The sequence below is a fragment of the Pongo pygmaeus genome, chromosome 3, assembly GCF_028885625.2.
Source record: "Pongo pygmaeus isolate AG05252 chromosome 3, NHGRI_mPonPyg2-v2.0_pri, whole genome shotgun sequence".
Lineage (NCBI taxonomy): Eukaryota > Metazoa > Chordata > Mammalia > Primates > Hominidae > Pongo > Pongo pygmaeus.
Genome location: NC_072376.2, coordinates 6,870,354 through 6,885,119, shown reverse-complemented (window position 1 = coordinate 6,885,119; position 14,766 = coordinate 6,870,354). Strand labels below are relative to the sequence as shown.

Here is a 14,766-nt window from a genome sequence, read left to right as displayed (position 1 = left end):
TCCACTGCAGTACTCCAGCCTGGCGCTGTTGGCTGGCTCACCTACCTACTACTCCACTGGACTGTGGGCTCCTTTAGGAAGAGAACTTGGCTTCATTTTGTCTGCACCCTCACCCTAGCCTGTATACAGTAGGTGCTTAATAAATGTTTCATCATTGGGTGGACAGATAGAACCCGAGGAAAAGCAGATGTTTTAGATTTACGAGTGCATTCATTCAGAAAACATTTATTAGGCTCCTACTGTGTGCCAGGTGTGGCTCTAGGCCAGGAGGAAACAGAAGTGAACAGGTAAGTGCCCTGTCCCCTTCTCACTTGCTCCCCAGGTCCTCACCTTCTCTCAGCAGACCCAGCGTCTGACTCCTGGCTGGTCCTCCTGTCTCCTTCAGGTTCTTCTTCCAGCTACCAGGGAGACTCGCTGATCACCCAGGCTTCCCTTGGCTCCCCTTGGCTCCTCTCTGGCTACAGGGTCAGCACGAATGCTGAAATTAGGTGCTGGTGCCCATCTACGGGCTGTCATTGCTGACTGGGCGCCTTGTTCCCACCTCTGCAGCTTTGCACCAGCTTCCCCTCACAGCAACCTGCTTGCCTGCCCCAGTGTGTCCGTGCTCTCCCCGGCCTCTGCACCTTCCCATATGCTGTTCCTGCCACCTGGCTGGTGCATCCTTCTTGGGAGGGGCGTTGATCGCTTGCCTGCTGCAGGCAAAGCCTTCTCTGCTTCTTGCTCCTGGCCCCTCCCTTCCACGCACCGCTCAGCCTCCAGCGATGGCACTAAAATGGAAACTGGATCTGGTTGCTCCCTGCTTCTCATCCTTCTACGCTTCCTGTTACACTGAAAGAGAAACCCCCGCCGGCCTCACTGCCCCCACCTCCACCCTGCTACTCCCACCCACGTCTGTGCTCCTGGAAGGAACTCTTCTCCCCACACCTCAGAGCCTTTGCACACTGTCTGGACCTCTCTTCCCACCCTCCTCCCCTTCTGGGACCTGCTTAAAGGCCAATCCTTAACGAGGCCTTCTTTGGCCTTCATCTCCTCCTACTCTGGGTTGTTGGCCCCCTGTTGATCTGTATGATGGTTTGGGTCTTGTCCATTTCTTCTCATAGGCCAGGGGCCTCAGCACTGGCCATAACATGGAGTCACCCAGAATCTTTAAACAAGAACCAGTGCAGGAGCATCAACCCAAACCTATTAACCCTGAGGGCCTGGGCAGCAGCATCCTGTCCCGACGGCCACCTGCCTGCACCCAGAGGGCCTGGCTGGCTGCTGCAGCTGTCCCACGTTCTCACGGTCCCATTCAGCTGCCTCTTGTCTTCATCCATTTGGTTCCCACTCAACCAGAATTGCACACTTTGTCAGCTGCTTAAAATCATCATTGGAGTGAGAGAGAAAAGAGAAAATGAAAGAGAGAAAGAAGGCATCAAAGAAAGGAAGTGAAAGAAGGTGAATGACAAAGGAAAAGGAGAGGGAATAGGATAGGGAAAGGAAGAGACAGAAATTCAAAGTGAAAGCAGGAAGAGAGAGAAGTCGAAGGAAGAGGAAGGACTAGATAAATAGAAAAAGGAAGAGGCTGGGGAGGCAGCGTGGAGGCCACTCCATAGCTCAGAAGGTAGAAATGGTTACTGGTGGTGTATTTTTTGGATTGTTATCATACCCAGGCTGACTTCAATGCAATTCAACAAATGCTCGCTGAGCATCTACTATGTGGCAGGCCCTGTTCTGGAGCTGGGGACACGGCCATGTATAAACATACCTAGATCCCTGCCTTGAGGAGGTGACATCCAGTGGACACAACCTAGAAGACAACGCTGTACTGAAACATTGCCCATTGTCTAGTTTACCCCTTCATGTCACAACTGATGAAGACAGTATTCAGAGAGGGTGAGTCACTTGCCCAAGGTCACACAGTAAGTCGACGGGAGAACGGGAGCAGAGCTCAGGTTTCTAAACCTGATCTGGAACTTTGTCTCTCCCTGCCTGCTCTATCAGTCCATCCTACATTTCAACCCTCAAGAAAACATTTGCCTGTAACTTAGTCTGGACTCAGCTTTCATGTGCAATTATAAGCAAAAAGAAGAAAATGAGAAATATCAGGATATCCAGGCATAAACACGAACGTGCTAGAGGCCCTTCTGGGCTTTTTTCTATGCATAGACATTTTCCTATGCATAGACATTACGAAAGTTCTATTTATACAAAATGTAAATTTTTACTTTGTGAATTTTGTATTTAATGATATAGAAGGATCATTTCTCTACAGGATCTTCTGCAGTGTGGTTTTTATAGCTAACTAATATTCTCTGCTATAAGGGAGAGGAAAAAAGGGAGATAGTTCCAGATCAAATAAATTCCCTCTTATTGGGCAGTTGGGTTGTTTCAAATTTTTACCAACTATAAGCAGAGCTGAGATAAACATGACTGTACATGACTCTTCTGCACCCTCCGATCACTTTTTGGATATATTCGTGGAAGTCAAATGGCTGAGATGCAGGCACAAATCTTTTTTAAAGGCATTTAATACGTACTGCTTGACAGCCCTTCCAAAGGGATATGTTCATTTATACTCCTGATAGTTCAAACACCACATGGCTGCAGGCCCTTTTAAGCTTTGACAGATGTACAGAAGAAAATGGGATCCTGAGGTTTTTCTCACTGGCGTTATTTTTTAACTAATGGAGCTGTCCATATTTTTTTATTAAGACCACTGGCCATTTTGTACTTCCTTTTATATTATTTGCATGTTCATCCCTTTTGCCTGTTTTATTTTTTGACATTATTAACACTGTTTTTTTAAAAGCTCTTGCTTGCTGCTGGAGTGAGAAACAAATGTGTAATATGCTGTTCTGCACAAAAGCAAGCAGTGAGCAAGGCCGCCTGCAACTCACCCAACAACAAAGAGATTCATGTAGCTGCCACCAGGGGTCACTCTACGCACACTGCCAGGGCACAGAGGCTGGCGGGATCATCCAGTAACTCCTAAAGCCCCTGACATTGGATCGTGATCTCAGCTCGGGATGACAGTGGACAAGGACTTTTTAAGAGCCTGGCTTTTCATCTCTCTGCATGAGCATCTCTGGGACCCTCCAGGCCAGGCATAGCCCTGTGCCGCCCTCTGCCGTAGCATCATTGTAGTGTCATGGTTTGCACCTGTGTCTGTCTCTTCTATAAGCTTTTGGAGGGCAAGGTGCATGCCTGGCTCACTGCGCCTGGGACATGGCAGGTGCCCAGTGCACACTCACGGGAAAGCATTCAGACCCATCTGCAGATAAACCACATTTGTCTTGCCAACTATGAATGGTTCTTACTTCCTTTTACCCTGAGCAGAAACCCTGTCCCCAAACTCCTCCCCACATCAGGGTTTGTCCTTGCAGTGGCCCGTTTCTCTGGGGATCAAGGTTCCAAGTAACTTGCTCTAAAACATGTGACCTCAGGAGGAAGCATATGACCCCAGGCAAGTTACGGGAATCCTCCAGACTACAGGTTTGTAGACAGGGAACTGCCCCGGCTACCTTGCAGAGTCCATGAGTTCCTGTTTAGGAAAGTGCTTTGTGAATATGAAGCAAAGGAAACACACTTTTATGATGACTTTCCTTGCCATAGTTCACACCATGGCTCCCAGAGCACATCAGACATAGCCAAGGGGTCACTGCAGGTGGGGCCAAGCCTGTGCCTCCTTTCAGATACTGCTGCTTCCACTTCCTTGGGCAAGTGACTTTACCTCCCTTCCTCCGTGTTCTCCTCTGCAAAATGAGAATCAATAACTCTACCACCTCATAAGCTTATTGTGGGGAACGCAACACATTACCACGCTGGGCAGGCAATAAGCACTCCAAAAGCTGATGAAAGTCAGCTTTCGTGATGATTTTCTATCTGTGGCACACATCTCTGGGACTAGACCCTCCCCACCATTTCCCCATTTCTATGCCTCACTTCCCAGCATTGCCACTGTGAAGCAGTCCATTCAGCCAGAAGCTTCCTTTTCCCGTGGGCAGTGCAGCAAATAACTTCACCGATACATCAAGGCACTCACTCATCAAGCATTTCACAGCTGGTGGCCAGGGACTGGGAATAGAGCTAAAGTGAACCAGTTTTTGATGATGAGGGACACACAGCTGAGGGGGTGGGCATCTGGGCACAGTGAACATCAGGGCCACCAGAGGTGGCTCATGTCACCATGGGGGCACTGAGCTGACGTGAGATCAGGGAAGTCTTCCAGAGGAAGCAACATTCCCAACAAATAAAGAGAAAGTAGCAAGTCTTTCCAACAGCCTGAGTGTGGATGGGCACTAGAAGCTTCTAGACACAGGGACGGCTTACAAGACAGAAGAGCCTGGCACATTCAGGGACCTGCAGCTCAGTGTGACTGAAGTGGCATACGGGGGATTGAGCTTGAAGGAGCAGAACACCAGGGGCTTTGAATGCCATGGATAGGAAGTTGAACTTGATCCTGAGGCCATGGGCAGCCATGGTGGGGTGCTTATGGAGGGAGATCCTTTAACAGTCACCACTGTTGTCTAGAGCAAGGTGCTGAAGACCTGTGTGTGGCTCTCGGTCCTCCTGGGTCACTCCCAGTCCTTCGAAGATGCACTGGCAGCCTTGGGCAGTCACACAGCATGCAATGCTCTCTGGACTCTGTGGCTTCACAGATGTTCAGAGGCCTGGGAGCCACAGCCATGGGCCACTGAGGCTCATGCAATTTCCACCAAGACATGAAGGGCCGCATCTGGTTTGCAGTTCCTTATCGATGGGTTCTAACACTTTAATTTTTAAATTCCAGGCTGCATTCAACCTGAGAGCTGGTGGCTGGCTAGCGCTTCACATTTCCCAGTGGTCCTCTCAGGAGGAATTCTTCCTTTCCAGGCAGCCCTTTTTGACCTCAAGATGCTGTTTGTGGGCCATCAGCTTCCTTCTGAGAGATGGACAGAGCCTGGCAGCCTTGTCACATGCTGCAGCCTGGGTCCAGCCCCCACTCCAACACCAGGGTCCTCCCCCAGTGACCCACAGACTCCACAGGGCTCATTTCCTTGCCCTTCCTCTGCCCCTACCCCCTTCACCCAATCTGTTTTGTCATCCTGTGAGGCAGGGTCTTGTCTCACTCCCCAGCCCCCGTACTGAGCTCAGACTGGAGCCAAGCACAGGTACCAAGTAGGTACCATCAAATCCTGACTGTTGACCTGTTGACCAGTATTTACTGAAGAAACAGGGCGTGGGACACAGCTATGGGATCAGCCCACCAAAGGGCAAATCCTGGTCCCACCATATTACGGTCTGAATTTTCATGTCCCCCCAAAACTCATCCGGTAAAACCCATATCCCCAAAGGGATGTTATTAGGAAGTGGTGTTGAATCCCCTCCAAGGGCAACCCATCGGTAAGTGGCAGGAGAGCCCACCGGAAGTTAGAGCAAGCAATACCAGAAATACAAAAGCCATAATAAAATGGATACACACACACAGCCAAAGCAAGCCTCTTGCTAGTCGAAATTCTCCTCACCTGGTTTTTCAAGGGCCACGGTTTTAGACTGCTAGAAGGCAGAATCAGTCATTACCCAATGACATCTTTTTCTTTTATTTTTTGAGACAGAGTCTCATTCTGTCACCCGGGCTGGAGTGCACTGGCGCCATCTTGGCTCACTGCAACCTCTGCCCCCCGGGTTCAAATGATTCTCCTGCCTCAGCTTCCCAAGTAGCTGGGATTACAGGCGCATGCCACCACGCCTAGCTAATTTTTGTATTTTTAGTAGAGACAGGGTTTCACCATGTTGGACAGGCTGGTCACTTTAGGTCAGGAGTTCGTGCTCCATGATATTTTATGCTGAGAATGTTATCCAGCGTTTGTTCAGCGGGGTCCTGCAATCACGGTCTCTTGGGTTCTTCCCTCTGACACTACCAGGGAGACAATTGCCGCTATTTCTCATCCAGTAGAAACCCACAGGGGAGGTGGCATGTCCCAAGAAACTAGTGTCCTAAATGAGCCGAGAAGCCAGATCATCTGTTTGCAACCTCACAGGGCTGAAAAGGGGCCTGAACCCACACAGGCTCCAGTAACTGAGAGTCAGTGCTATCTTCCCTCCTCCCTCCTTGCACTTAATAAATATTCACCCAGCACCTCTTCCATGCCAAGGACTGCGCTAGTGCTGGGAATGCAGCAGAAAATAAAGAGGACAGTGCCTGTCTTGCAAGATGCATGTTTTGGTGGAAGTAAATGAATGAATAAATATATAGCATGTCAGTGTGCCTGCGGCACTCAGCAAACACAGGGAAGGCAGAGCGCACCCAGCCCCAGCCCCGCCCTTGGGAGGCTCAGCCCAGCACTGACAGCTGTGCATGTGAGGGTCCTGGGAGGACAGAAGAGGCTCCTGGGGTCAGGGAATACCTGGAGGAGGAGAAGAGACCATAAGCCGTCATCTGCCACATAACTTTGTGGAGTGGGTTGAATTGTGCCTTCCCAAAAGAAAAAGTACCTGAGAGTGTGGCCTTAGTTGAAAATAGTGTTTTTGCAGATGTGATCAAATTAAGGTGAGGCCATACTGGATTAGGCTGGGTCCTAATCCAATAAAGATCTGGTGTCCATATAAGAAGAGAAGAGACACAGAAACGGACACACAGAGGAAAGAGGCCACGAGAAGGTGCAGGCAGAAATCAGAGTGATGCGTCTGCAAGCTGAAGATTGCCAGGAGCCACCAGAAGCTGGGTGTGGCAAGGAGCAGACTGTCCCCTAGAGCCTCAGGAGGAAGCATGGCCCCACTGCCACCTTGATTTCCTACTTCCGGCTCCCAGACCTAGGAGACAATAAATGTCTGCAGTTTTAAGTCAGCAGGTTTGAGGTACTTTGTTACAGCAGCCCCAGGAAAATAACACGCTGTGCCTTGCCTGTTTCCTCAGGGCCCAATCTGCAGCCCCGGGAATACCCCATGTGACCTGGCCCTTACCTGCAGCAGCTAGCTCCAAACCAGCTGGGAACACCCTGCCTGCCGCTGTCACACTCTGTCACCAGGCTTGTGGCTGGTGGGGCCCCTCCTGCCCACTAAGACAATGCTGTCCTGCCCCAGAGCTGCCCCCTGCCAGGTGGGCTCAGAGCCCCAGCAGCCTGACTCAGGGTCACTGCTGGTGCCATCTCCATGCCCTCGGAGGGTGGCTCTCAGCTGCATGAGCACCCACAGCTGCCTCTGGGAAACTCCCAACCCAGGAGGCTGGGTGGATATGAAAGGAAAGGCAGGGAGTGGGAATTACATCGGGGCCTCGCTCCTTGGTTGTGTGACCCTGGACAGGACACTGCATCTCTGAGCCTTCTGCCTCCTCTATGAAGCAGACAGGAGGACACCTATCTGGCCATGTTGCTTGAGGATTAAGTAACAGATGGGCAGCTCCCAAGATGAAAGCCAGCCCCTTCCCCTCACCTCCTCTCACATCCCAGGTCTTCTGCTAGCCAGGGGGCTTCACCCACCTGCTCTGCCCTGCAGCAGACCCAGGTAAAGTTCTCAGCTCCTCGGCCCAGAGAGCCGCCCCCAGATGGCCCTTTGCACAAGACCACTGCAGTTCTCTCAGTCTCCCCAGCCCATCCACAGGCTGCTGGGATACAGGAGCTGGTGACCACAGGCCCTGTCCACCCCGGGGACCTGTTGGCCTGAGCTCCCACCAGCCATTCAGGCAGCTAAATGGTGACAAATTACACTCACATCTAACCTACTCCAGTCCAGGATAAGCCCTCAGGAAAAACAAATATGTCAAGAGAGAGAAAATTACAATATAGGTAGTGAGGTTGATTTACCCAACATCCTACTAGATGAACACAAGCTCAGGAAGAGATGAGGAGGAGGGTGGCAATGGTGATGGTGATGGTGATAGTGATGAGGGTGGTAATGGTGATGATGGTGATGGTGGTGATGATGATGGTGATGTTGGTGATGATGGTGATGGTGGTGATGGTGATGGTGATGTTGGTGGTGATGGTGGTGATGGCAGTGATGGTGATGGTGATAGTGATGATGGTGGCGGTGGTGATGGTGATGATGATGTGGTGGTGATGGTGATTGTGACTCTGATGGTGATAGTGATTATGGTGATGATGGGGTGGTGATGGTGATGACGATATGATGATGATGGGCTGATAATACGATGGTGATGGTGACGGTAGTGGTGATGGTGATAATAATGAGGACAGTGATGGTGATGATGATCATGGTGATGATGGTGATGATGATGGTGATGATGTGATGGTGATAGTAATGATGGTGATGGTGCTGGTGATGATAGTGATGATGGTGATGGTGATGACGGTGATGGTGATGATGTGATGGTGATGATGGTGATGCTGATGGTGATGGTGATAGTGATGAGGGTGGTAATGGTGATGATGGTGATGGTGGTGATGATGATGGTGATGTTGGTGATGATGGTGATGGTGGTGATGGTGATGGTGATGTTGGTGGTGATGGTGGTGATGGCAGTGATGGTGATGGTGATAGTGATGATGGTGGCGGTGGTGATGGTGATGATGATGTGATGGTAATGGTGATGATGGTGATGGTGATGATGATGTGGTGGTGATGGTGATTGTGACTCTGATGGTGATAGTGATTATGGTGATGATGGGGTGGTGATGGTGATGACGATATGATGATGATGGGCTGATAATACGATGGTGATGGTGACAGTAGTGGTGATGGTGATAATAATGAGGACAGTGATGGTGATGATGATCATGGTGATGATGGTGATGATGATGGTGATGATGTGATGGTGATAGTAATGATGGTGATGGTGCTGGTGATGATAGTGATGATGGTGATGGTGATGACGGTGATGGTGATGATGTGATGGTGATGATGGTGCTGGTGATGATAGTGATGATGGTGATGGTGATGATGGTGATGGTGATGGTGATGATAGTGATGATGGTGATGGTGATGATGTGATGGTGATGATGGTGATGGTGATGGTGATGATGTGATGGTGATAGTAATGATGGTGATGGTGCTGGTGATGATAGTGATGATGGTGATGGTGATGACGGTGATGGTGATGATGTGATGGTGATGATGGTGATGGTGATGGTGATGGTGAAGATGATGGTGATGATAGTGATGATAGTGATCTGATGATGGTGATGGTGGTGATGATGTGATGGTGATGATGGTGATGGTGGCGATGGTGATGGTGATGTTGGTGATGATGGTGATAGTGATGACGTGATGGTGATGGTGATGGTGGTGATGGTGACGGTGTGATGATGCTGACAGTGACAGAAGCTAGATTCGATTGATCAATCAAAATATACCGGGCACTGAGCTAAGAGCTTTCCCTGTGCTTTCACATTTCATTCTCACAATCAGGATGCACTAGTATTATCATCATCCCAGTATTAATCCCATTTCACACTTGGGAAACGGAGGCACAGAGAATTCAGAAACCTGCCCAAAAGCATCTCAGGGGGTAGGAGGCAGAGCTGTGCTGGAATCCTCCATCATCTCCACTCTCATTCCTGCCTACACCTCTGAGTGTGAGCATCTTGTTCCACTCCAGTGTTGAAGGCTCAGCATTCTACACTCCACAGGTTCCTGAGTTGCAACCCCGCTTTCTCAGCCACGCTGCTGATGAGAGATCGAGGCAGAAGTGGCTGGGGACCCCACTTGATGGGCAATTTAGGGGGCTCTCAAGAGAAGTGTGACTGTGCAGGCCAGCCTAGAGCACAGCCTTAAGAACTGAGCCCCACATGAGATGCAGTTCCCCTGGGTCACTGGGACTTCTATAAGAGGAAGCATGAAAGCTTGAGAAGTTCACAGACACACAATGACAAGGATCCAGTGAGCTGATGGCATAGAATCTACTAAATCCAGCCACTGCTGCTGCCCCAGGCTCCTCAGTAACAAACACTGACCCTAGGCTCTCGAGGTCCAGGCAGCAGGCAGAAGTCACGGCTCTGCTCTGGCCATGTCCTCTTGCTGGCCGGGATACTTAACAGCTGGTGCCTGTGATGATGCCACTTAAACTCCCTGGGTCTCAGCTTCTCTGTCTGTTCAGTGGGTAAACAGCACCTGTCTCACAAGGCTGTCCTAAGGATTACATGAGAAAACAGAATGGCCAAGACATGAGCAGGTAGTTCCTAAATACATAGGTACTCGTGCTATCTCCCAGATAACCATCTTCAAGAAATAGCAGGTAGCTATTTCTGAGAAAAGTGTGACTGTACAGCAGCCTGCAGTGCAGCCTTGAAAGCCGAGCCCCATGGGAGGTGCAGTTCCCCTGGGCCACTGGGACTTTTACAAGAGGAAGATAGGATGAATGGAGAGATTGGGGGAAGAAGGACTTAAGCCAACAGTCTAAAGTCTTATGTTTAGGAAAATTACAGAGAGAATTTTAAATGACAATTTCCATCTATGCACACTTGTTTTCCAAAATTACAACAAGTTGCCAATGTTATACACTTTGTTTTCCTTTTATCTGATGAACATAAGGAAGAAGAACAAACAGGAAATGTACAACAGCTAGAACAGGAGGATAAAGCAGTAAAAAGGTCAACTAAGAGCACCGATGAAGCCATTCATACATTACTACAATCCTGAGAAAATTCAGATCATTTAAGGTTCCAGGTAATTTTAAATGGATTGTCCAGGTTTAAAGATAAATTTTATTTCCAAAAAATGAGCGCTCCTCTTTGGGCTAAGGTTGCTCACTCATTTTTCCTTAAATGCAAATTGAGCCACAGGGGAGAAGCAGGCTGTAGATCTTTCGTGGGAGCTGAGTTAGTGCTTCCATTGCAGAAGGTAGGCTGCTACAGTAGAAACAATAAACTTTGGACTTTCATCAAATTTTGATCACATTCCAGTTCGGTCCCTTAATAGCTGTGTGACAACCATTAAAAGATGCTGTCCTCTGAGCCTCAGCTTCTTCAAATGCAAAAGGAAGATGCTAATATCACCTGCCTTCATAAGCATTACATGAAATAATGTCTTTGCAAACACCCAGTATGGAGCCGAGCACACGGTAGGAATACATAAAATGTAAGCTTTTACCCTCCCCTCAATCAAATGAATCAATACATGTCCAGCCTGCCCTCCAGAGTTTAAGAAGCTTGCCCGAGGTCACACGGCGAGTAAATATGCAAACCAGAAAGGGACCCTACCCTGTGTGCTCTCTGCTCCACAGTCCTGGGGCCCTCCTGTGTGCTGCTATGGGGACTGAGGCTACAAAGACCATCACATCTGGACCCTGCCCTCAAGGAGCTCACAGTCTAAAGAGGGAGAACTGAAGATGCACGCACAGAATTGCCACCAGTGTACTGTTGTCACCTTTGGTGCTACAGGTGAAGTGGGAGAAGAGGTGACTGCTTCCAGAGGAGAGGGACTGGACTTCACAAGCACATACGAGTCCCATGGCACAGCATGTTGAAGATCTTGTGTAGCGCAGGGCCTGGCTGTCAGCAGGAACTCATTGGATGTTGGACAGATGGATGGACAAGAGTGAGTGGACAATAAGGGATACAAGGTGGCTGGTTGGCTGCCTGGCCAGTGGCCAGAGGGGTAGATAGATGAACAGATGGTATGGTGAATGAGAAGATGATGGAACGTGGCTAGACAAGTGGGTGGGCAAGTGCTGGGGTCTGAGTGGCTGTGTTCCCCGCCACCACCAAATTTATGTTGAAATCCTAATCCTCAATGTGAGGGTGTCAGGTGGTGGAGTCTTTGGGAGGTAATTAGGTCCTGAGGGTGGAGGCTTCATGAATGGTATTAGTACCCTTACTAATTAGTACCCCAGAAGGCTCCCTCTCCCTCCTGCCCTGTGAGGACCCAGTGAGAAGGCACCATCTGTGAACCAGGAAGCAGGCCCTCCCCCAACATCAAATCTACTCGTGCCTTGATCTTGGACCTCCAGCCTCCAAAAGTGTGAAAAATAAGTTTCTGTTGTTTATAAGCCACCATCTATGGTATTTTTTATAAAAGCCCAGACAGATTTCAACAATGGGAAAACAAGTGGTTTAGTAAGTGGTCTCATAAGTGGCTGCGTGGACAAGCAGGTGTTAGGATGAATGGCAAAATGGTGGTAGGTAGGTGGGTGAGTGGTTGGATAGGTGGATGGATGGATAATGGGCAAGTGTGTGCATCTGAGGATGGACAGGTGGTGGACATGGTTGGTGGATGGGTAGTGAGGTGGGCGTGCACTGAATGAGTGTGTGAGGTTAGATGGGAGGGTGGGTGGGGAGGTGAGTAGATGCAGTGAAGGACGATGGACAGGGCTGGCAGGGTTGGACAGGTGTAGGAAGAGGAGCCCGGGGAATGGATGGGTCAATGACTTGACCAAGTGGCTGGAGGAGAAGGAGAAAGGCAAAAGATCACTCCTGCCCTGGGTTCCCGCCACTTACCAGGCTGCAGTGACCAATAGGGGCCTGGGCTCCCAGCTCCTCTCGCAGGCACTGGTTCTGCTGGGTGAGGTCCTCCACCTGGCCCTGCAGGCCGATCTCTGACAGCTTCAGCCCATAGATGCAGCAGCGCAGCTCCTCCAGCTGCCCGCGGAGCTCGCGCTCGGTGGCCCGGTGCTCCTGCAGCCTGCGCGCCGCCTCCTCCCGCTCACGCTCGCTGCGCTCTGCCCTCGCCTGCAGGGCACGCAGTTCCGCGACCGCCTCGGTGGCGCCCTGGGAGCCCGGGGCCGCGGTGTCCCACTGGGCCAGCAGGAGGCCCGCAGCGCGGCAGAGGCGCTGCACGTCGCGCTCCAGCCGCTGCACCTGCTCCCGCAGGACGCGCTCCTGCTCGCGCACCAGGCCCAGCTGGCGCCGCTGGGTCCGCCGGCCGCGCTGCAGGGCCGCCGCCTGCTGCCCCAGTGCCTCGTCCTTGCGCCGCAACCGCTCCTGCAACCGCCGCAGCCGCCACTGCTGCTGCCTGGCCACGCTCTCCTTCTCCCGGATCTACAAGTTGGCGGTGGATGAGGGAGTCAGCAAGCCCAAAGGACACACCATGGCTCACATTGATCCTGTCTTGACTTAACATTTCCATATTTTGTGCATGGTGCGTTTTTGCATTTTGTGCATTATAATAGTGCATCAAAGTATTATCTCTTTGACTGTTTTGGCACCCTCTTAAATATTGCACGGAGGCAAGTGTCTCCCTCACTTCATCCACCCTAGTCTGGGCCCTGCACCTTCAAGAGCTCCCTGAGTCCTGGAAGGGAGCTGTGCAGGTGGCAGGATGGCCATCAGCGAGTACACACCCTGAGGGCCGCTGGAGATGTCCGGATACTGAATACGTCCGCACCTGACTGCACACAGCTGCTCCGGAGCCTCCCAGGTGTCCCCACTTCCACCCCAGAACTGCCCAGAGATCCCCACTTCCCACCTACAGGGTCAGTGCTTGGCCCACCCAGGGTCAGCTGGCCCCAGCAGGTGAGTCGCGACACCAGTGCCACAGCAGCTGTCATTACGGTGGATACTCCACCTAGAGGGAGGTACCTTACTAGCCTGAGAGAAGCTCAGAAGTGATTTGCATATCACGCAGCTAAAATTCATTGCGGCCAGGATGCCAAGCGCCTTGTATCTGACTCAGGCCTTTTCTTCTTTCATCTGCCCACCTGCCTGGCCAGGGAACACATCTGCCTCCTCCCAGCCACGGGCGGTGAGCTGGACGGGGGTGCCCCACCCACTGTGAAAATTAGAGCCGTCGCCTACTTTTCAGAATTAATTCAAGCAAAGGGACAGAACTACCTCTACGTTAATCTTTCAACTGCCGTCACTTGCCGCTGCTCTTCTGCCAGGGAGCTTCCAGAAAACAAAAACAAACAAGCTAAGAGCAAACGTGAAAGGGGAAACCTGGGAACAGCTCAGACAAGCTTTGTTTGATAGTTTTGGGGAACGTGGGGCAGATAAAAGTCGGGGTCAGATTCCCTGGGAGGAGAATTCTCCTGGTCTTCCTGAAGGCGGGTATTCTGTAATGATCTTTGCATGGAGGATGAAATCCTCCCGGTGGAGGGATTTCAGAGCCTAGATGGTCTGCCTTTGACGGCTTTCACAATGACCGCAGGTCACTACAGAAACAAGGCATCTTCATGTGCAAATGCTTACTGGAAACATTGACAGCAACAAAGCAAAACTGCTATTTGGTACATACAGGTGCAAAGGGCATGGAAAACTCCCTCATGCACTCCTGCAAAACTCGCTTCAAAATACAGATGTTTGTAGCGAAAGATTTAGGGTTAGAGGGTTGGGGGCTGGGTGGCAGCTGGGCCAAGGGGCAACTGAGAGACCCTAAGCAATTTCCCTATCACTTTGAACATCTGCTGCCCGTCTGGAAATGGAGTTTTGTGACGAGTCCTTCCCAGGAGCATACATAGCACATGAGACAGATTTAATAAGACAACACATGTAGAAAAGGGCTTAGTGTTCCCCTGCAGAAACTGCTGGTCCCTGCAGTACCTTTCACTCCCTAACAGCATGTCACTTGCTGTCACCCTCATCTTTTGCCCCTCATCACACTGTGAACACCATTACAAGGCTAGGTCCAATTCACCTCGGAAATCCTATATTCACATAGGGCACGGCTCAAAAAGTATTTATGAACATTTTCCACAGAGACATCACATCAGTGGTGGAGGAGTCCCACTCAACAGCACTCTACCTGTGATAAAACTCCCCTCAGGATGGTAATGATGAGGTACTATGAGCCAAGGAGAAGTAAGTCGATTTTCTGCGCCTGAAGTTCAGTATAAAGGGGAAAAAAATTCCACTAGGATATCTCCCTGGCATCTCAAGGACTATTTTCAATTTAATTGGAATCCTTATATTTCCA

The 14,766-nt window shown here is 50.4% G+C and overlaps 1 protein-coding gene across 3 annotated transcripts in view; it reads right to left on the bottom strand.

Moving 5' to 3' along the window:
- The window catches only part of C3H4orf50 (chromosome 3 C4orf50 homolog), a 96,141-nt gene that overhangs the window by 67,087 nt on the left and 14,288 nt on the right, over positions 1–14,766 (bottom strand). For 2 of the 3 annotated variants that reach the window (XM_054484762.1, XM_054484763.1), the window contains one exon: positions 12,354–12,893. The exons of the other annotated variant lie outside the window; for it this stretch is intronic. In XM_054484762.1, coding sequence (XP_054340737.1) covers positions 12,354–12,893 — 540 coding nt within the window. The remainder of the gene's footprint in view (positions 1–12,353; positions 12,894–14,766) is intronic. 3 annotated transcript variants of the gene reach the window in all.